This window comes from Lentinula edodes, assembly GCF_021015755.1.
Source record: "Lentinula edodes strain Le(Bin) 0899 ss11 chromosome Unknown C8R40scaffold_39, whole genome shotgun sequence".
In the NCBI taxonomy this organism is placed as follows: Eukaryota; Fungi; Basidiomycota; class Agaricomycetes; order Agaricales; family Omphalotaceae; genus Lentinula; species Lentinula edodes.
Window position 1 is genome coordinate 355,622 of NW_025764345.1, and position 21,979 is coordinate 377,600.

A 21,979-nucleotide genomic window follows, 5' to 3' on the forward strand; every position below is an offset into this window, starting at 1 on the left:
AAAGCAATGAACTTGATCATTAGAATGCGAGATACGTCTTCTATGTATTGATATTATCGAGCATACAATATTACGGACATTACTACACATGAGATAAAAGTTCTACTTTCGTTGCTTGAACAATCGTCCATCTACAGGTAGTCCGAAGAAATGGCGTTGCATGTACTCGTTACGAAACAATCCCTTCGGATCCACTTTCTGTAGCACTTGCAAGAAATCTTCGAAGTGGGGATATAAAGTTCGAAACTCCTGCGGACCAATTTTGTGAGCTTTCGCCCAATGAGGGCGACCTTGATAGACTGATAGTATATTCTCAAACCCTTCGAACAACTTTCTGTAAGGAATATTGAAGCCGTACGGCCTGAAGAGTATTGAGGGACACGCAGACAATACTGAGTGACTACTCACTTATACTGTACAATGCCAATCCAACATGTCTGCTGATTGTAACTCGGACTGAGCCAAATATCGTCCGGAGCAGAAAACCGAATTTCAATAGGGAAATGAGGGCGTTCCCGAGGATCAACAAGTATCTCATGAAAATACTTGCGTAGTCTGCGAAGGCACGGTTCTACGTTCTCATATGGAATAGCCCATTCTGTAGTGTGCTGAAGGTACTAATGTGGTGTCAAAAGGATATTCATTAGCAGTCTCAAGGCCAACGCTTACCCTGCATTCCACATTGAAAACGCGGTAACTGTCATCTACTCTGGAGGACGCGCTGCTGACAAGCCAAGAGGCAAGCAAACCAGCCCAAGTATTGCAAGTTCGAAAAAATATGCCCAGAAACAGTAACAATTGCACAAGATGATATCCCATGAATGAATCATAGAACCAACTGCCACCGGGTCGTTTGGTCTACAATATCAGAAGTAAATCAACGTTAAATAGCTAATGATTGCGAGCATACCTCGTGCGTACGATTCGACATGCTGACGCGCATCATATCAGTGGCTGGGAACCAGAAAAATCGTGTATGTTCCGAGGAGTGTACGAGCTGTTTCAAGTTTGAAAGTGTGTCTTCAAAAGACCGAGATTCGAGAACCTCTTTCAGATGGAAACTAGATTCGACCGCTAGTTCGATGTTTAAAATTAGTCCTGTGCTTCCCAGACCGCACACAGTGGCTAGAAATAAATCCGGCTGCTCGTTGCGCGAACAGTAGACGCGAGACCCGTCGGCGAGTAGTACAATCATAGAAATAACTTGAGTAGACATAACGCCATAATCAATGCCGGTTCCGTGCGACGCTGTAGTGACGATTCCGGCCAGCGTCTGATCGGAGATGGAACCAAGATTGATCATTGCAAGACCGTGTTGAGCAAGTGAAGCATGAAGTTGATGTAGAGTGATTCCTCCTTGAACAACGACGCGTCTTTTCTGCTTGTCGACCTGATACACAGCTTCAGCGACATCTTAGCCGGTTAAATATGGCACACATTTACCGTTAAAACGCGATTCAGGTGGGTTGTACGCAACATGAACTCGTTCGTACATGCTAGGTCCGAAGGACTGTGTCCCACTCCAGCCACACGAACAACCTTCCCTTCCCGCCTAGCCAATTCTAAGATGAGTTCACAATGGTACTCATTACGCGGCTCGAAGATAGCTAGAGGGGTGCAAATGAAAGTTTCTGCCCAGTTGGAAAAGACGGCATTAGACGGAGCAGTCACAGGGAGAAGAATCTCATAGAGTTTGTGGAGGGGGATATCATGAAGGTCAACTTTGACCCGAGAGGACATGGTATCAAGCGTCCACTAACCATTTTTACGGTCGACCTTATATACGAAAATGTTTTTTTGCATCTTGATGACTCGCATCTTCGATCGATTTCCATTTTAAGCCAGCACGCGTTGCTCCGATAAATCAGGGGTAATATTACGGGAATGTCCGGATTCAAGCTTAGTAAGCCGAACGTGTTAACAGCCGAATAAAAATCCTTCACTTCCTGGTACGGGAAGGAACCTGAAGGAACGTGTGATTCCGAGTTGATGACGAGAGCTAAGAGGACGGATTGAGCCCAAATCGCACTCAAGGTACAAAACGGAAAGACTTGGGAACGGTAACTCACATGCGTTCCATAGAGAAGTAGCACGTCACCGTAGAGTACCGGTCCGGTTATAGTACCACTCAATATTCACTCTGGCCTTTGTAGAAAACGAGGAAGGCGATATACGATATAGCAATTCGTAGTAAGTCAAACAGCTAACAATGTCAATTTAAGAAATCAAAAGTGACTCTGAAGATGGTGTTCAGCTTGGTTTAACAATATGGAAGAAAGTACTGACCGGCCCCATTCCTGATTGTTATACAAAAGAATCCCTCGCACTTCAGCACTATCCAATTCCAAGCCAATTTCGAATTCTGGGTCAGGAGCATTGAGTGTAAAACCAGGCTTGGGCTTAGACTTTCCTCACCGGTATAGAATCCACTCGATTGGCCCATTAATGCATTCTGCTGAAAGGCCGGAAGCGAAGAAAGATCAACCGTCCATTTACACAATTCGGTTGTTTCTCCTTCGTCATTGTACCTCATTATTTTATCTGATTCGCTAGTGTACAAGACTGCTACGAAAGATGAATCTATTGTATAGGGGTTAGAGGGGAAGTAGTCAGAGGGAATTGATTACAGACCTTGGACCGACTGCGAAAATTTACTAGAAAGCGATTAATATGAATCCCAAACATCCAGGCTTTAATTGTATTATATTGATGCATACCAGAATTTCGTGGTTAGCCTTTGCCTATATAAAGTTCAGTTATGGTTTTCACTGAGGTTCGCTATTATAATACTCACCCCTTCCTAATTATCGCACCTTTTTGTACAAGATACTGCAATCTAGATAACAACATTATAGAACATCTCTTGAAAGAGGGAAGCAGGAATATACACGCCTGTTTTCACAGATGGGATAACCTGCATCGTTGTTTCGAATGTAAGCAGGACGCTTGTGCCAATCTTCTTGTTCGGCTGGAAGCTTGACCTGAATCGGGTAGAAGTGAGTATGAAGATAGACCATGATTATAACATAATGCCTTCTCGCCTTCATTATATACGAGCGAGGAGCAATGACACTAGCAACTAATGGGCGTCGGGCCAATCCATATCTCGCAGCGCCACGTAGAGTTGCAGTATCGGCATCAGCAGGCCGCGCGATGACCCGAATTCGAGACCCGAATTGCTCCTAGATAAGAGGATATGAAGCAGGATGACAGTCTGGGTTGACTCATACGCACCTCGACGCGTTGCTTGAGATATTCACTCCCGGCGAAGCCGCCCACAAGAAGGAGGGCATCAACCCTTTGATCGACCTTTGAAAGTTGGTCCTCAATCAAGACAACTACCTGTTGAATGCAATGTCATGACTTGAGAAAAACTAGACACAACTGAGCAAAAAATTTCCACTAGCCTGCTCTACGACCGGATCAAATCTACTCAAAATGTTAGTTTTGCGGAAAACAACATTGTGCCCGACATACTGACACTTCGCGTCGCATTAATGCACCGGGGATAGACAATTGCCCATCCATTAATCCAACCGTCGGATCGTCTGGGTCCTCAACATTAAAACAGGTGAAATGGAACATGTTGTCTGAATCCGATTTATCCGCATGAGGTCAACTTCTTCCATAATAGCTCATCCTCGAACCACACGACTCACCGTCATCTTGGGTACCGGCGTAATCTAACTTTTCCGTTTCACTGAACGAATGCACTTGGTAGTGCCAATTCCCATGTCAGTGCTCATGTTGAGTGATAGAACGAATGTGGCGGCTACTGACTAAAATATGCTAGTGACGCAGGATCAAGATGCGCTGGATGATCAGCCAAAAGCTATGAAATAAATCAAAGGTGCACCACACAATATATGTGCACATAGAAGCGTACTGTTTTTACCAGCTCGCGAAATCTTAGGTCCAAGAAGAGACTTCCGGTGTTAGACCCCGAGCGGGCTGCGATTTCTGCGATTTCCAAATTCTCCATTTGTCCAATAATCTTTTGAAAGGGGATATAATGATGAGGATTTGTTTAAAAACGAACAAAAAAACACACCTTGTAGACAGCAAGATCGACGGTTCCGCCGCCAGCATCACAAACAACGAAATTCTGTGAGGGTTGTAGATGGTGAAGATCTGTAAGATGAGCGCAATGAACAGCGGCAGCTTCGGGCTCGGTGATGATATGAAGCCGGTTTCGCCATTGCGTGTCGCCTGCTCTTGAGCTATGAACGAGTCCAGCATGAATAGCAGCTTCTCTCATTAGGTCACAACCCTTAGCATCCCAGGCCGCGGGGACAGTCAACCAAACGTCAGCAGAAGCTGGTATGAGACTGTAAGTATGAGATATCAATTATGTGCATTATTTGTTTACCCAGATCTGCGACAGCACCGATTTCTCGAGTGATTTGCTCTTTCGCGTATTCCCAAAGACAGCTTAAGAAATCGACAATGAGGTCGAAAGCACGTTTTCCAGGCTAACACACAAAGAAACTTGATAAGTAAAGCATTCGGGAGTTCAATGTACAAAACTTACCGGCAGTTGGGGAAGACGAGGATCGATTGCCGAATCATCACGAAGTGCTCGAGGTTCCAGAAAGAGTTTAAACCATTCGCAACGCTATAACATAATAAGAGAGATAGAAGAAGGATTGACATTAGTGGAAGTAATCTCACGTAGGTGTTGGGTAAAGCTGTATGTTTTGCTTCAAGTCCCCAAGCAAGAATCTGGCCTAGAAAGAGTTCAGTCAAGTTTTTGTGAATGAAGATAAAAGATCAACCTCCTTCATCATACAGCAAACAAGTTGGGATCTACATGCAAGGTTCAAGCAAAATATAATGAAAAGCAGTGCTTTTACACACTTTTCTATATGTTTCCACTGAACCAGGCCAGGTGAGTATCTGTTGAATCTGTCCACCAGAAATCCTTGACGAGCCGTAAGCCTGTAAAAGTCTATAATCAAGTTACCACAGTACAACATCTATTCAGGTGACCGACCACTCCAGAGAATGTTGTTCCTATATTGCAAGTTAGAGGCGTTCATTGAAGGATAGAAGAAAAGACACACCAAAATCAATGGAAATTGACATCTTCCCTTCGTCTGCACCTACAACATTAATGCCGCTGTCTGACCGGATTTGCACGGGCGCCATGAGCGGAGGAGACATTGATATTGACATAGTTCCTCCGCCAACTCCATGTCCAGCCTGGAACGAGGAAGAAGGCCTTGCAATTGAGTCTCCGACGCGACTGTTGTGTGAGAATGAGCCATTAGGTGGAGGTGAGCCGGGTGGAGGAGTTCCAAACTGATTCATCGGTGGGGGAGAAGGAGAGTTAAATGACCATGAGGGTTGCTGTGCATTTTGACCATACTGATTGGAATAAACTGCAGGAGGAGGTGAAGGCGATTGAAAAACAGCTGCTCCAGGCTTCTCCGACAAACCGGCCATCGGCCCGGGTTGCTGGCTGATAATCTGGTTCCCGACAACGGCTTTGGTCTGCCTTTCATCGTTAGAGTTCTTTGGTTCCCCACAACAACTCATTGTAGTCGAGAACGTAGAGAACAGTGAACGTTAATGCAGGGTTTTCGTACAAGCGCCAAGTTGTAGCGGCGACACTGCCACCAGGGCATGCCTATATACACCGATCTATCCGCTGACTGCCAAAACTGACAAGTCAAAGTGATACTAAGTACCCGATAATACTACTACGTTTTTCTTGTAAATCTCTATCCCGACCATAATCGTCTTTGTCATCATAGCACGATGGGGGCATTGAACAACTTGAATAGGAATAAGATCACTTTCAAGACTCGCATCTCCCTGCTACTCATACTATATATATTTCGTTTCGTGACCACTTGTACTTAACCCTAAACCTAGTGTCGTTAGCGGCTCAAATCCTGCCCAAAAGAGCCCAAATAGGTTGAATCCCTTGTCCTACTTACTCCGGTGCCTCACCGAGATTTTTGATGCCGACATCTCTGATTTGGGGACATCCTGGGACATCTGAAATATTCTCGCCCGAAATAGTGTACCTTCTGCATCTGCATCGAGACTGACCCCCGCCTTCAATCACTGAAAGTCGAGTATCAATCCATGTATCAGACTTGTAGTCCAAATAAGATACACATACTCCACCATATTCGTACCTACTGGCAAAAGTCAAGCAAAAACGCCAAATTGAAGCCACAAATTCACACCGCCATTTATTCAGTTCCCTCTCAGGCGGAATTATCTTCTGTAAGTTCGTTAATGAAACTCATTTATCAACGTCGAAATACTCATACCAATTCAACTCGAGTTCACCTGAAAGGGAATGTTTTCCTCTAGCGCAGTGTGAAATTACCTCATCTCGTACTCACCATACAACGATTGATCTGTATCGAAAGAACTTGAGACATTCAGTAATTAGTCCAAGAGGTACATATCTTGACTTGAAAGCAACGCGTTCTTGCGTGTTAGTAGCTTAAGTTCCGTGGATAAAGGCATGTGAAGAAACCAGACCCAGAAAAGCCTGGATGGTCATGGAAGGAACAATACCGATGAGTTGATTTGACAGTGTACAGTGTACATGAGGCTGGGATTTGAAATTGGAACAAGGTTGGAGTCTTGGAGATGCACGCGGGCAATTGTGTATCCCGCCATCTAGAGCGCAGGATCCAGGGCAAGTACACGAGCCTCGAAGGATGAGATACTAGGGTATCGATATCAATTTGTGTTCCATACTATAACCTTAAAAAGAGATTGAATGATTTGGCATATGCATTAACTGTTGAACAAGTTGGTTTATACTCGAGTTGCGTACGTATGGGATGAACCTTGGGATTACTATACGGAAAATATATTAACCTAATTTGGTATTCTTAGTCAAAGCCTAATTTTTCTTGACAATGGCAACTTGCGGATTTCCGATAGATGAGATTGAGCAGGAGAGCAGGTTGCTCACAATGACATATGCAAGCGCGAAAGGGCACGTGTTAGCGCTTTATCGGAGTTAAGCGCTCAAATTACCGGCTCTCTTTCAAACGTTCACTAACGGCCGTACTTAGATGGCGACCAAAGGCGCGACAAAGTTGAGTCAACAGCTATCCTCTGTAGCTGCTCAATGGCCCAAAGACCCGTTTCGTCCACACCTTCTCCTTCCGACGTTTTTGCAGTCGCTTTCGAAACATCCAAAACTCACACCTGAGGCCGTGCAAGCTGCCCAAGCATTGAAAAACGGACAAGCCAAAAAACAAGTAGGCTTCTCCCGCGAAAATTAAGCTGGCTATTCACCTGGGATCTTTTTACTGGATCTAGTTTCCTCTTGCAAAAGAGATTTCGAAGCCGGTTTCTTATCCCATGCATTATGATCGTCTCGTGGAGGGTTTACACAAAAGTGCGCAAGGTATTGGTAGACCTTGGTGGAAAGTCTTTTTTGGCATATGGTGATTGGGGACTCAAAGCTCCTATGCTTGAACCCGGTATGTATCGTCGACTTATCGCGAACAGAAATGCCGTGTACTCATGGAAAATAAAGCTCGCCTTCATGAACATCCGGGTCTGGTCCCTCATGGATTAAATGTCGCAAGGTCGTTCCACAGTCTTGGTGATGCTACTAAATCCCGGTATGTATCCAGAACATTTCGGCAGAATCCGTCGAGATTCTGGTAGTAGTTACTAGTACCGGTACGTATTACTATACAAATGGTGTCCGTACATAGTGGAGTACACAACTCCCTCATCGTGATGACAACCAAAGGAAGAAAGGTTATGTCGTGTCGATCATAATGACAAATTGTCTCTGCTCTGGTAATATACGAATTTTATAACATCTCAGTAATCGAGCTTGGATTTCGATCCTATTCTAGGATTTCGCTTCTGTCTTCGCGTGCCTAATAAACAGCGATGAGAATTATCGCGCAATCCGGATGAACAAGATAAATCACCTTTTGGATCAGCTTGCGCTGCTTCTCTTTTGTCTTTTGCTGCACCTTGACATATTTACCCAAAGGAGACTCGTCCACCTTTGCCTTCAGTTCCCTCTCCCAAACCTCCACCGCCGATATCATATTCGGAGCAAGTTTGACCTCCTTTCTCCTTTGATCGGACCACCTCACACTATCCTCAATACGCTCTACAAGCGTTTTGATTGAGGCAGAATCTTTACGAGAACCATTACTTTTAGCAGTCTTAATTGCCTTTTTCAAGACAACCAAGACCGGTACGACAATCTCTGGGAAAGCAATGCTGCCATGAACAGCTTTTGTGGAGAGCCATTCGGCTGAAAGATACGTTACTTCTTCAATGAGACCTTCCACGTAAACACGAGTTTTTAGGTACTGTTGCGGTGTACGGATTTGAAGATCGAGGTCAAGGGATTTCAGTGTTGAGGATTTCGGGCGAGAAGACGAAGAAAGGGTCGATGTGAGGATAGGAAGGATATAAGGGGCAATCGGGATGTAAATTTGGGTGTGCCGGGTCAGATGGAGCAACGAGCGTATGACATGAAGGTGGAACGGATAGGAACGGCTGTTCGAAATGAGTCTGGTAATTTGTGAAGATCAGATAACGGGATACCAGTCTATCGTAAAACACCGCGACAACGTACTTGATAACTCCCAGACTGACTTGAACCAGAGGATATATCAACGGCTTCAATTCACTCGGTGCTCCGTTAGCCAATTCCAGTTCAGAATCACACGCTCTAGCGAGAACGATACTCCAGAAATCGAGAGAATGGATAAATTGCCAGTTGTACACTTGCTTGTAGGCTTCCTGAAATCAAACGAAGAGTTTATCGATTCGTGATCAAAAATCGCCGCGGCGATGAATATATCTCACCTTGGATTTCACTTTCATGCTATTTCGCAAGTGAATAGCGAGCTGTCGAATGTAACCGAAAGCATGCTGGTACGCCATCGCCTGGTCGAGGCAGTATATCTCCGAGGCGGAATTCTTCATCAGATTGATTGAGGGTAGGTTATACGCAGTGGTGGATTTCGACGACCGAACCAAGGTAAGGTATGTACCCTGATGTCCTATCAATATGAAGATCTACGAATTACTGGAAAAACTTGCCTTGAGGACGTGGTCTAATATCGACTGGTCGGTAGCGGCAGCTAGTTTTCGAATGGCAACAAAGGAAGCTATTCTTATGCTGTCATTCGCACTCGACCATATTTCCAGACATTTCTACAGAATATCTTCATCAGAAAAGGTTGCGCATGCTAAAAGCCACAGGAACGAGTACCTTGAGGTAGAGTTTGACGGCCTTACGATTGCTAACGATGTAAGGAATGATCTTCGCACTTTCTGTCACCGCCAGTTGAAGTAATTCGTTGTCGGTCAATTGCGATAATACGTATATGACATTATGGAAATATGACAGTATCATCTTCTGCAGGGTTTTGAATTTGGCTGTCTGAGTGGGGGGTTTACTATAACAATATCAAGAAAGCACGGCAGGTATGGAAACTGAGATCATACAATTTACCGTTTGGCAGGTTTTTGTAGGGTATGTGATGCTCAAGGACGACGGACGTGTATCGAAGTGTGGTGGTGATTAGCTTGTTGTACACTAATTAATGTCAAGGTCATTGAATACAGAATAAATAATGACGGGAGTGCATACCTGAAGAATTATCAATGGTCCACGCTAGAACCTGACTATCTTCGTTCATGTGAGCTGCAGAACGGAAAGCAACCAGAAGCTTGCGCAATGCCCTCAACGAGCGTTGCTTGATGGGAGGTTGAGAACCAGCAAAAACAAAGAAACAAGGGGACATGTACATACCTCCAAAATCGCTTTCTGCCAATTTCTCAATATTTTAATGGTCAGCGCAGGGGATTGCTCCTTGGCCATCTCTACATCTTCATCTTCCAGGACAGCATCATCCTCTACTTCATGGGCATTATCAGGATCAAACTCTAACAATTCTTTGTCGTTCTCTTGCAGATATTGGTAAAACTCGGGATCCCTTTCCGCTAGTTGTGATAGCTCTATCAGATGATTTTGGCCTTCTTCTACTTAATGCGATAGTTAGTGCAATGTAGCTTAGAGAAATTGCGCGTTGACATGCCTTCTAATTCATCTACAGAACCGAAGGAAGCATCGTCTTCAAAGTCCTCATCTTGGGAACCTTCCCCTTCATCTTCATCTAACTCCTATGAATTGCCATTGAGCTAATGATAGGGCAGCCTCAATGTCGTCTACAGGTACCTCTTCTTGTCCGCTGTCATTATCACTGTCGTCTATGAATGCAGCGCCTAGGACATCGTCTACTGACATTCCTTTTTTGGAACTAAAACTCGTTTAAAACCAGGACCTCTGACATATAAATGTATATGAGACAGACCTTCGTTGAGATTCCTGAGGTACATCCTGTTCCTCATCAGAATTGTCTGGGGCCTCTGGAGCGGTAGACCTTCCACCAGATTTCGCGCCTCGTCGATTTTGATATTTTTTGCGGACCTGTTGCTGTTTTTTCCTCAATTCGATAGTTTTCTTCAACTTTCCACTCGACACAAATTTTTTCGTAGATTTCGTTGCTTTGCCCATCACAGAACTTGACGTAGAAAAGGGAAGCAGGAAGATGAATAATTGGCAGTGGGATTCGGAGGAAAAGGTTTCGATTCAACGGAAGAACGGGCCGGCACACCAACACGCGAACTTGCACCTCTACTTGCACTTTCGCGAATCCAATAGTGATATATAAGCTCGTATCTGCCCTTTACTAGTGCTTTTCATTCGATTCCGGAAACCCCATGGGTGAATTTTCGCATAGCACGACTGAAGCCATTAGTTCTGCCAACGACTTACTCGCTGCGCACTCCGCCCTCGTCTCCAGGGTTCGACAATCTCAGCAAAATCATCGCCGGAAATTGCAGTCAATCCAGCCTCCCCCAAGTCTCGAGCTTATTCGACTTCCTACTATTCGGTCTCCTCTGCCTTCTCCTTCTTCTTCTTCCTCTCCCACAGAGAATTCTCCAATTCAGTCTTACAATAATGCACTGCCATTGAGACTTGACTTGCCTCCAGCTAAACGTGCCCGGGTTGCGCGGTACAAGAACTACGTTCCGGAGGAAGAGACTATCCGTAATGATTACTCTCAGCGTTATGTCGATGGTGGTGAATGGCCACAAAACTGGGTCTTAGGTGCCGACCCAGAACATCGTTTCGAGGAGTAAGGTTCTACGGCCCAAATATCACTTACCACATGGAAACCTCATTAATACTTTAGATATCCAAAGCAACAGCGGCTATTAAATCTCAAGAAAGCCTCCGTTGCCAACTACTCATTACCTCCTTCGTATCTAGCTTTCTCTGAACTGAATAGCTTGACTCCTAGCAAATTCGACGTCATTCTACTCGACCCACCGTTTTCATCCTCCTTTACCTGGGATCACCTACAGGAACTTCCTATACCTGCACTTGCGGCTGACCCGAGTTTTGTCTTCCTTTGGGTCGGAAGCGGTGCGGGCGGAGGTTTAGAACGAGGACGAGAAGTCCTTGCAAAGTGGGGTTATCGGAGATGTGAGGATGTGGTATGGGTCAAAACGAATCTCACGAGTAATAAAGGACCGGGTGTATGGGTTCTCTCCCTTCAACTTTCAAATTTCTGAAGCTGAATTTTACATGCAGACTGACCCGCCTACTACGTCTCTGTTAACACGAACAAAACAACATTGTCTCATTGGCATCCGTGGTACAGTCCGACGTTCAACTGATAGCTGGTTCGTTCACTGCAACGTTGGTGAGCTTGGATTTCCATCCCCTTACTTCTTATCTAGTCCGTGGTACTGGTTCCTTATTTCCATTCTTCCTACCGGTACTAGATACCGACGTGATTATTTGGGAGGGTGATCCATGCGATCCCACGCGTAAACCTCCTGAGATGTACACTCTAATCGAAAACTTCTGCCTCGGGATTCGCAGACTCGAAATCTTCGGTAGAGCTTCCTCTTCCATCAGACGTGGCTGGGTTACCGTTCTGGGGCAGGTTGAAGAAGACCAACTTCACAGGACCCATGGCGTCGGTGAGACCGTGTTCGTAGACGACTCTGAGGGAGGAGAGGCCACAAAATGGGTACGCGAGATCTGGGAAACTCGAATTAAGGAAATGGTGAACGGAGGGAAACCTGTCGTTCCTATGACGGCTGACATCGACGCTCTACGGCCCAAATCACCGTTCCGACCTGGAGCTGCAGGAACGCCTCACAATGGTCCCGGCGGAAACAATGTCGGAGGGACAATGGGACCGGGCGGAGTTACGATGGGAATGTCGAATTCAGCAGCCGTGGGCCCACGGATGAACATTAGCGGAGGGAATCGAGGTGTCTTCAATCCCCATGGTTCAGGAGTTATGTCAGCGCCTGGGCAAAACCAGCTGATGGGATCACAGCCACTGTCTGGAGGGCGGATGGGAATGAATGTAAATATGCATGCACTTGGGATGGAGATGGGAAATGGGTTGAGTATGGAGGGAATGATAGGGGCTTGGCCCGGAATGATGGGTGGGATGAGTAATATGGGAGGTTTGGGTAATTTAGGTACTATGGGGAATATGGGAATAGGGAATATGCCGGGACTGAGCACCTCCGGCATGGGCAATATGGGCGGAGGAATGGGAATGGGGACAAATAACAGTTTGGTTGATATAGGTGGTATGGGCCTCCATGCTCAGCCAGGTGGTCATGTTTCCATGAATGGGATGAATATGTTTAATCCTGTAATGGGCAACATGGGGTGGGGAGAACAAGGTCTTGGCATGGACAACAATACTTGGGACGATAATATGATGAATGTCAATATGAATACCCTAGGGATGAACATGGGTGGATCAATGCCAGGAATGGGCCAGTGGGGGTAAAATTGTCTGCCTTCATGAATTATCATGGCAGCGGTTCGGAGACCGTGCACTTCCTGTGTATCATCGTTTTTTATTTAGTGTAATACAAGACTTCGATCAGCTTCCTTAAATCCTCGCTCTTAATACATTTTGTTCCCTTTCGTGCTACTTCAATGACAAATTCTCCAACTGCAATCTCTCCTTTGAGGATGTCGAACCAACCATTAGTGTCGCTTCTATTCTAGAGGTCAACCACAACGGCTGCAATATCCTCAAAATACCTATGTGCATCGTTATCAGTAGGGATCGATTTCTCCGCTAGTCGTTCCCATGGCCCTCCATGGCCATCAAGTACTCGTCCGCGTGGTTTCTATCTCATCCTCGTATAGCTGTACATCTCGATCGTCCCACCACGGGACAGGCTTTCTGCGTGAAGCAAGAAAGGATATAATCAAGTTTTTCGTTATGGAAGCTTATGGAAGGCGCTTAGATAAAACTTTTCGCTGCGTCGTCGAGGGGGGGCCCGAGGCGTCAGAGCCTAAACCAGCAGGAACGGCCAGATCATGGTCATCGACGTATGATAACTCGCTACGGACCAGTATTGCGTTACTTAACAACAGCCCAAACGACACAATCTTGCTTAATCTCGTCGAGGATTGCCCGTGCACTCCTCTCAGTTTCGAGTAATGCCAAATCACAGACCAAGGTATGAATGTCGCCTCCTTTGCCTGTACCCAATCGTAAGATCTCGTTTCTTTGGTTGGGACACTTATGACACTCCAGGATTTTGGGAGCACTACCATGTCCCTTAATAATGCTCGAGGCATATCGATTACATTAAGCGCTAATAGAGACACCACCCTCAGAGAATTAGCACGCGATGCGCATCGTCTATAATATCGATGCCGGATCAGAAAAAGATGTATGGCTTTTCAGCTCTTGAAGGGTGCCGAATAATAGTCTTGTCAGGTCTTGTCTCTTTAATCGGTTTATATATTCAGATTTTGAAAGCGAGAAAGAACTTCAAAAGGCTTGGTACAATTGCAACGGTATACTACGTGCAATGATTCTCCAAATATTCATCAGCGGAATGGGGACGGTGGACTGTACCATTTCTCGTTTGGATGGATGGAAGATAGATATAGCTCAGCTGGGGCTGCGCTCATAGCTGCTCATTCCTTTCCATTTCTATACCCAGTAGCGGTGTATGTCAGTGGTATGTGATAAACTTCCTTTCCTTCCATGGATTGTTCGGTTTTTGAGGTTATTTTAGGGTTTTTAAACTTGTGAATGGTATTCAATACTCGGATATCGTTCTAGGAAATATATGTTGATTTTTGAAACAGAATCTGAGCTTGAAAATTGACCCTTCATAAGAAGAATTGTATCGATACGGTTTCGTGAGAATCGTGGCAAAGGATTCGCTGTTCTTCGCCTTGGCCAACGACGTGCAAGACGCGTCAAGACGGCCTTTCCTTTCTTTTATTCTTCACTGGATAATGTATAACGTTTTAACGTCTTTGTACCGCTCTTCACTGACCCTCACGTTGGCAGACGCGTCTTTCTCGCTTTCTCCTACAATGCCACCCATCCGGAGCAATGACCATTCCGATATCCCCATTATTTCATCTGACGATGAAGAAAGTACACTCGTTCCGAGTACCCAAGCATCAACTCCGGGGCTCTTTGTGAATTCGGCTTTATCGCCACTGACTGAAATAGAGGACGACGACGATGACAGTGCCTCCCAGTTGCCCGTAAAACAGGCTCGTTTCTCCCGGTCGTCGCGCAAATTCTACCGCGAATCTTTACCAGCTCCTATTCGCGCTCGTCGCAAGCCATCAATGAGCGATCCATCATCACCGCAGTCCGAAACCATCACCGTCAACGGCCATGTGTTAACGCCTACAATTGTTTTTGACACGTTCTGGCGCTGGTGTGCCGAGCGTAAATCCATTGATGACCGCCGTCGAGCTGGAGAGCCTTTTCCGTGAGCTTTTTTCTTCTTAATCTACTGACTGGAAATCTTGCACTCATCCAGCTCGTGATATATGTAGCTGGACACAGGATGAGATCATGCAGACCAAATTCTTTTGCAACACGTATCGAGTGCTGGATAAGACATCTCAATACATCATTACCCAAGTGATACAGAAAGGTTCACAGGAACCTGTTGAAATTGTATTCCGAGTTGTCTTATTCAATATTTTCACCAAGATAGAAACATGGCAGTGGTTGGAGAAAAGACTCGGCTCAATAACCTGGAAAGACTACAATCAAGAGAGTTATATGAATGTTTTGGAGGAAAGAGCCCAAACGCACACCTTGTACACTGGCGCCTTTCAGTCCCCCGGTCCAAAGTGGGATTACCCGGAGACATATAAGAATCATCTTCTCCTCCTCGAAACGCTCATGGATAACGATTTTGCAGGGAAACTGCAAAAGTTCAAGAGCATGGAAAAAGCCTACGCATTCATTGCGTCGTTCCCTAGTATGGGAGATTTCAAATCCTATCAGCTCTTGCTCAACCTCTCTTACTCTTCCGTCATCAATTTCTCTGGTAATGATTTTGTCGTTCCCGGAATTGGCGCCGTCTCTGGCCTCGGAAAGATGTTCGGTAAGAGCATTGAGAACGCAGCCAAGGTCGACCCAAATATACGTATCGCTGTCATCAGATATATGATGGAGACGCAACAACAACACTTTCGCAGGCTCGGTCTACAGCTTTCAGGTCTTGGTCCCAATCGCTTGCCGATGGAGCTGGCTGATATCGAGCATGCGATTTGCGAGGTAGACAAGTATGCGCGGAAAGCGCATCCTTGGATTGTCGATAATAAGAATGGGAGGTCAGAGCTCAGGAGAAAGTGGACACCTTCAAGTGAGCCATATCCTGCGACTCCCGTGCTTCCGCAAGCCTGGTCGCATGCCCGGCGTAATATCACGAGACGCTGTAATAGAATGCCTTCCGTTCAGAAACGGTGGGCAGTGGAAAAGATCGTGACACATCGTGTTGTCAGAGGCCGAATAGAGTGCAATGTTCACTGGTACGGATACTCTGCAAAGGATGATACTTGGGAGCCAGTCGAGACTTTGTTCGAGGATATTCCCGAGGTCGTCGATGATTACTGGAAAAAGTACTTTGGTAAGAGCTACTCAGTAGCCTGACATACAGGAAAATACTGTTGGCTTGCCGTACGTTTAAATGCTTCGTCACGACTTTCATTGTTATTTCTTTGCTGCGCGATTTCTGATTTCATTCTAACATTGCTGCTACTCTACAACGCCTATAATCTTTTCGTTCTATACTTATATTCGATAATCGTGGTACTACCCGTTTCGTCTTAATATATACATCTTGTTTACTTATTCTACTAACTACTTGCATAACATAATTGAAAAATGAGCTGGAGAGAATCGCAAGGATCTGATCATAGTTCAAGTTGCATTTAGTTGAAGAGCGTTTTTTATTTTGACCATTCAGTGAAACAAATGAGGAGCAATCATTACACTCCCTAGCACTCCCTCCTGAGTCCTCCTGAACATCTCTACCATTTATAGCTATCTTTTAGATAGTTTCAATGTATCTACCTGCATTGCTTCTACAATCGAGATATCACCGAGGAATTTGTGGTTCAGAGACTAGGTGCGATGTCATCCCGACCTGTTTGCACTTCCAATCCACAACACTCGCAATGAATTTATATCATGTTACCGCGTGTTCAGAGAGCACATTATAGTATTAGTATCAAGCTTGAACAAACTCATGGGCAGCAAAAGCGAGGAAAGAAAGTGTATGGGCACGTTACTAATCTCTCCCATCGAGTAGAAAGTTAACGTTAAACGACCAATTGCACGATAGTAAAGTAGTTGAGTGCTGCGATTTTTTTGCATTGCGATAATACATATATAAGTAATTGGTGCAACATGATACAGCAATATACAGGACAAAGACACCCAATTTTTAGCGGTAAGGACAGTGAGCTCGAGAAAATATATAAGATGGAAAAGAAAAAAAATAAGTTTATATATGAAAACTGGAATTGTACATAATCAAAAATAAGAGAATGAATCAGGCAACGAGCCCGGAGATGAGCAAGGGGCATACGACGAGTAAACGCTTTCAGTAGCGCCAGTGCGAGTGCCAACTTGCTGATAGTACATCGAAACTGGAGCGCCACCCCTGCTCAGCCCACTCCTTTCACTTACTTCAGACTCCGAGGTAGAAGCTTCCGAAGTAGAAGTAGATCCTGACCGAGTGCGGTTCATACTGACACCAGCAAACTCTGCTGACAACGAACCCATCCCTAGTCTGGAATTTAGAGACGACGAATTGGGCACATTGCCAAATTGGAGGCCGGGATTGTACTCCGAACGATTAAACTCAGAAGAGTACCCAAGGAGACCAGGATTCAAAGACGGCTTGATATCCACAAGCTCCGTTTCCTCGAATGTATTTGACAGCTCGTCGCTTGTACGAATACGTCCAGGATATGGGGTGTAAGCTCCGTTGGCGTTATAAAACATCGGACGGGGTTCAGCGTACATGGGACGGGAAGAAGGAGTCTTGTTGGAAGGTATGGGATCATACACTTGTTTAATCCAGGCATCGATTACGCCGTTTTCGTCGTTGTTGTTGTATATTGACAACGCGGTGTTAGGAGGAGCTTGGGAGGAAGAGTATACAGAACCATAACAAACTCCGCAATCTGGCTGAGCGCAATTAATTTGACCATTAGGATTACGAGGAACACATGTAGGACATGTGCATGGATCGTCCGAACCGCAGACGGACACGTCTGATGGAGGTAATTGGAAAGTATCCCATTCTTCTGTTTTCACCGTGCCGAAACCATATTGCTCGTTCGTGGGCATAACGGATGATGATTGATTATCAAAGCTCAATTGAGGATTCGAATATCTCCTAGAGGTTTGATCTGGCGTGAAATCCCGATTGAAGACTTGTGGCTTGGACGGATGCGGGTGATATAGGTCGGGGTGATTTGGGTGAGCATAATCATACGCTCTACCGTAAGGACTGTAGAGCGTGTTCTCGTGTTGGTGCAGGTTGTGACGAGGCGCACTACCAGGCGATACTTCATGACAATATGATTTCGTAACCACATTCCGGAAGTCAGGGACCCGACCTCGAGTCGAAGATTGAGAGTCAAGAGAGCCCAATGAATCGGAAGAACGTGACGGAAAGACAGTGAATGGTTCGGCTAGCGTTGGTGGGGTTTGTCTTGTATCCCTTTCTACGCTATTTCTCGACGCCTTCCGAGATAATGAGCAATGACAGTCACCTCCTGTAGATCTGCACGAGCAACCTATCACACGCCATGGAGCGTCAGTAAGGATCTGGACTGCAATAAACTTACAGCCATACCGTATTCCGAATCAGAAGAGCTTTCTGATAGGTGTTGTACCGCGATTGACGCTTGAGGCAAACCGTTGGGGAACGCGGGTTTCTGCAACGTTTTGTTTAAACCTGTAGGCAGGAGCAATATAGAAAAGCAGGGGAGGGTTAGGTTGATGGCGGAGAAATGGACAGGACGAAGTATACCTTTCAAGTTACTGTTGGAGGCTTGGCCACTTCCTTCTCCCTTAGGGCATATACACTTGACATGGACTTGTTTCGTTTTGCGTAATTCACGACACTGTTCGCATTGAGTGACCGGTCGGCCTTTCTTTTTTATCTCGTACAGAGCTCGATCGGTGTGCTTGCATCCACTCGAACGATGTCCCTTGATACAAGTTTCGCTGAATTTTGATGCGATTAGCAGATGAACATAGATCATTATAGGCGACCATGAGGACATACCAAGCATACTTCTTTTCGTTAAATAGGACCTTCGCGAAAGAAAAAGATTAGAAAAAGATATCGCGGGTTTGGGCAAGTCATACCATAATGATTCAGACGCGAAGAACTGGTTGAAAAAATTGTGAGGGAGCGCGTCTGCCAGCGACGTGCGTTGTGACAGTAGATACACGAACAAACTGGAGAACTAAAGTGATGGTTTTATGAACATGGTGGTTATAAGAGAAACGATGTGTTTGCACCGATTGACAGGGCCGATATCCTCTAAACCTGTGCACGGACCAACGAGGACAATGTAGGGTTTGGTTTATCGGCTATGGCGATAAATTTGATCGAAGAAGTGTCGAGTTACTTACAAAATGATTCAATGAAAGTCAAAGAGCAAAGAACAATCTTTTTTCCACCAAAACTCTCCAAAGCTCCCCTGCTTCGAGACACAAAGTTATCGTTTTCCAAGAAAAAAAATCTATAGAATTAGACTTTATCGATTTCTTTTTGCTCCGCTCAGAGATCCATAACCGGGACCACCTGAACCACAGGGCGACAAAGATCGATGCGCTTGAGGAAAATGAGGCTGTACAAAAAATCGTTAGCAACGGTGCATAGCATTGTTCAACCGTCCAACCAAAGGAGAAGACCACCGACTCCCTCCGACAAATCCCGTTTGCGTTTTTTTCGCCGCCTACTGTCGTAGATGGTGGCGCTTTGAGCGATTGTCTCCATTATCATCATAAGGTGGGTGAAGTGTGGGTGACGGCCAGAAAATTGTGTCAGATTACAATGGTAGTTGTAAGTAGCATGTGGAGGGTAAAACTTCACCATCTTTGTCTAACAGACGTGGCTCCCGATTAATCCGAATGACTCCAGCTCGTCACAAGTGAGGAAAGTGGGCGCACGAGTCAGGATTAAGAGCATACGGCATGAATGCTTTAACGACTGCTACTGAAAGTCAAATAGTTTGTCCTATTTTGTACACAGGAACCAGGGATGCTAGAAAAGGCATCGAACTACGAAAGGTGGAGTGAAACGAATCAGATTGCTCGAGTTGAGGTGCGTCATACCACCCGACTCACCGCAGTATCCAAGCCCCCCCGACGCCTGGGAGTGGATAAAGGAAAGAATTGATTTTTGTTTGGAACTTTGGAATGTGCACATATCTCTCGGGTGTTCTTGATCTTTCGATAGCAGGAGATAGCAGCCCATTGTGTCAGTCACCACAAGTATTTGTTTTACGCAAAGCTTGAGTTTGAGAGTAGTGATGTGCATGCGGAAAAGCAGCATGGAACACCTGGATGTGTATCATTCTGTATATCGCGTTTAGGCTTGGGCAGCTTGGAAGCATGTGTAACGCCAGGATTGTGCTTTGCGTTTGGGAGTCTTCCAAAATGGTAGATTAGGATAGATGATATGGGAGGTAATCAGCATCGAGTATCTGTACATAACACAATGGGTTGACTACGAGAGGCTGCCTGGGTCCTGATTCCGCACTCGTTCGGGGTTCGGGTTTCAAATGGTCGGATGGGAATATCAGGGATCCCGACGGAGGTTTCCATTATACATAGACATCCGTAGTCGGTGCCTAGTGGTCCTACTGGAGCGGAACATGGCAGACAGCCAAATGCGGGGTCATGGTGGGGAGCTGAAAAAGCCACTTTCCAATCGTTGTTGCGCAGAGAGCGCAGGGGACACTCATTTCGAAGACTGTCAGCTATACTTGGATGCCGCTACACAATAGTCGATACAATGTAAATTCAATCAGCATAGTTCTATGAAGCCTCGTGCGTTGGGAGCACCGTGTAGAGGTTAGGAGTGCGGAGCTGGGAAGTGTGCTCTATCAATAAGATCTTTTGAAAGTGGAAGATTAACTGTGACTTTATTACGGAGCCATACCATTAAGATCTCGTGTTCCCCACTTCTCTTCTCAAATCCTTAGGATACGAAATTTTATAGCGGCAGTTTTTGTGCAAAAATGTATCTGAAAAGTTTGATAACAGCTCGGACGATTCGCCAGGAATCTATAGAATATATAGATTCCGCCTTCTTGAAATTAAGATCTAAGTCTGATCTAAGTAGGTCTAGACACTAGACAGAGCAGGGAATTCATGATTAAGAACGATGTATGAAGGTTATTTCCAGAGCAGAATGCGTTGTCGACTGAATCAGTGAATGCCATCGGCTCAATTTCGGCATTTAATAATGCAACTCCTTGAACTTAGATTCTCCGTACCATAATTACAACCTCCAAATGGCTCCTCATAACACATCTTCGACAGAACAGAATTTCCGTAACAATCTCTCTCAATTTGCCTGGGCCAGAGGCTCTACGAATGACTTACAACCTTCTCAACAACAACAATCTCAACCTCGACAGTCTGGTAATCCTTTCGCTCGGTTTTACAACGCTGTGGCTGGTGACTACATCCCACTTCGGTCCAACGAAAGATCAAATGAAGACGAGGCTTGGCTGGCGCTATCTAGATGGGAAAGGTGCAGGTCGATTTGTGCATTGTGTCTAGAATTGTTTCCAATGATAACGCAAGGTTATTGGGATTCGGAGCGTGTCTTCTTGGGGCTGCTGTATGTTTTTTCGTCGCGTTTATCACCATGCTACGGTAAGGAGATGCAATTTTAATATCTATACGATTATTGACTTATTAAAATGTATCAATAGACCATCCAAGTTCGCTTTATCGTTCAGGTATTCAACAAAAAGTAATGATAAATATGTAACTGTTGTTGATTCTTCGGTTCAGCTTGGGTAGCTTGCTGGTCATGATTGGGTGAGTCCCGACCTTTTCTTGTATCCGAAAACACGCTCATAAACAAGATTAGTTTCTCAGTCCTCATAGGACCTATAAATCATCTCAAGCATTTGGTATCAAAGGAGCGATTACCATTTACTTTCATCTATTTTTCTAGTCTTGGAGCAACGTTATATTTCTCTCTGGGCGTACGTTTACAAACAATCATACTATTTTCATACCTTCAACAGCTCTTCTTTCTTCTTTCCCAGCTCCACTCTTTCTTCGGGTCTCTCATAAGTGGGATAGTACAGGTGCGAATTCAATAGTTTTTCGGTTCCCCATCGGACTCCTGACCTGCATTCCAGATTGTTGCACTGGTAGCGTACGTTCTCGCGTACTTTCCTGGTGGAACACAAACATTACGGCTTGGTGGCTCGCTCGCGCTTCGTGGTGCTGGAAATTTGCTTCCTCGATGACTACTATCCCATAGACTGCGGAATACAGTATGTGTAATATCATAACATTTATGCTTCGTCCTGCATTTGTGAAGTTCAAGCAGCAATCGTCAGGATTATCAGTTACATGAATACAAA

General features: G+C 45.2%; 8 protein-coding genes across 8 annotated transcripts; 4 read left to right on the forward strand and 4 right to left on the reverse strand.

Annotated features, from left to right (window-relative positions):
* Positions 1–13: 13 nt before the first annotated feature.
* Positions 14–1,951, reverse strand: C8R40DRAFT_1123313 (gulonolactone oxidase Lgo1). The gene is made up of 5 exons (XM_046228895.1): positions 1,444–1,951; positions 911–1,390; positions 670–858; positions 409–617; positions 14–361 (listed from the first exon to the last, which is right to left on the reverse strand). Exons 1-5 carry the CDS (start codon positions 1,738–1,740, stop codon positions 103–105), a joined length of 1,434 nt encoding a protein of 477 aa, XP_046082318.1. The 5' UTR covers positions 1,741–1,951; the 3' UTR covers positions 14–102.
* Positions 1,952–2,225: 274 nt separating this feature from the next.
* On the reverse strand, positions 2,226–5,148 carry C8R40DRAFT_1055325 (actin-like ATPase domain-containing protein; the record flags this gene model as incomplete). Its single annotated transcript, XM_046224996.1, has 21 exons — positions 2,226–2,362; positions 2,416–2,580; positions 2,632–2,654; positions 2,718–2,741; positions 2,795–2,829; positions 2,889–2,981; positions 3,027–3,182; positions 3,235–3,338; positions 3,404–3,429; positions 3,482–3,590; positions 3,660–3,713; positions 3,781–3,832; positions 3,887–3,994; positions 4,052–4,317; positions 4,370–4,472; positions 4,532–4,615; positions 4,672–4,727; positions 4,776–4,806; positions 4,858–4,938; positions 4,994–5,013; positions 5,064–5,148. The coding sequence occupies 21 exons, from the start codon at positions 5,146–5,148 to the stop codon at positions 2,226–2,228; spliced, it is 1,812 nt and encodes a 603-aa protein (XP_046082319.1).
* A 1,898-nt stretch (positions 5,149–7,046) lies between these two features.
* On the forward strand, positions 7,047–7,428 carry C8R40DRAFT_1162807 (uncharacterized protein; the record flags this gene model as incomplete). The annotated part of the gene is made up of 2 exons (XM_046230288.1): positions 7,047–7,235; positions 7,297–7,428. The coding sequence occupies 2 exons, from the start codon at positions 7,047–7,049 to the stop codon at positions 7,426–7,428; spliced, it is 321 nt and encodes a 106-aa protein (XP_046082320.1).
* A 410-nt stretch (positions 7,429–7,838) lies between these two features.
* C8R40DRAFT_1162808 (Noc2-domain-containing protein) lies at positions 7,839–10,537 on the reverse strand (the record flags this gene model as incomplete). The annotated part of the gene is made up of 12 exons (XM_046230289.1): positions 7,839–7,871; positions 7,926–8,523; positions 8,588–8,754; positions 8,821–9,009; positions 9,058–9,171; positions 9,230–9,416; positions 9,466–9,556; positions 9,611–9,716; positions 9,773–10,002; positions 10,059–10,143; positions 10,199–10,280; positions 10,335–10,537. The coding sequence occupies 12 exons, from the start codon at positions 10,535–10,537 to the stop codon at positions 7,839–7,841; spliced, it is 2,085 nt and encodes a 694-aa protein (XP_046082321.1).
* Positions 10,538–10,761: 224 nt separating this feature from the next.
* Positions 10,762–12,731, forward strand: C8R40DRAFT_1025021 (MT-A70-domain-containing protein; the record flags this gene model as incomplete). The annotated part of the gene is made up of 4 exons (XM_046223069.1): positions 10,762–11,162; positions 11,220–11,565; positions 11,621–11,732; positions 11,815–12,731. Coding segments are annotated over 4 exons (1,776 nt in total), but the record flags the coding sequence as incomplete, so codon positions are not given.
* Positions 12,732–14,203: 1,472 nt separating this feature from the next.
* On the forward strand, positions 14,204–16,219 carry C8R40DRAFT_1123339 (uncharacterized protein). The gene is made up of 3 exons (XM_046228896.1): positions 14,204–14,328; positions 14,382–14,817; positions 14,885–16,219. Exons 2-3 carry the CDS (start codon positions 14,408–14,410, stop codon positions 15,990–15,992), a joined length of 1,518 nt encoding a protein of 505 aa, XP_046082323.1. The 5' UTR covers positions 14,204–14,328; positions 14,382–14,407; the 3' UTR covers positions 15,993–16,219.
* A 1,935-nt stretch (positions 16,220–18,154) lies between these two features.
* Positions 18,155–18,622, reverse strand: C8R40DRAFT_1055111 (uncharacterized protein; the record flags this gene model as incomplete). The annotated part of the gene is made up of 2 exons (XM_046224980.1): positions 18,155–18,312; positions 18,400–18,622. The coding sequence occupies 2 exons, from the start codon at positions 18,620–18,622 to the stop codon at positions 18,155–18,157; spliced, it is 381 nt and encodes a 126-aa protein (XP_046082324.1).
* A 2,174-nt stretch (positions 18,623–20,796) lies between these two features.
* On the forward strand, positions 20,797–21,972 carry C8R40DRAFT_577066 (SFT2-domain-containing protein). Its single transcript, XM_046235503.1, has 7 exons — positions 20,797–21,129; positions 21,183–21,254; positions 21,314–21,340; positions 21,396–21,422; positions 21,475–21,592; positions 21,656–21,697; positions 21,752–21,972. Exons 1-7 carry the CDS (start codon positions 20,888–20,890, stop codon positions 21,860–21,862), a joined length of 639 nt encoding a protein of 212 aa, XP_046082325.1. The 5' UTR covers positions 20,797–20,887; the 3' UTR covers positions 21,863–21,972.
* Positions 21,973–21,979: the final 7 nt, after the last annotated feature.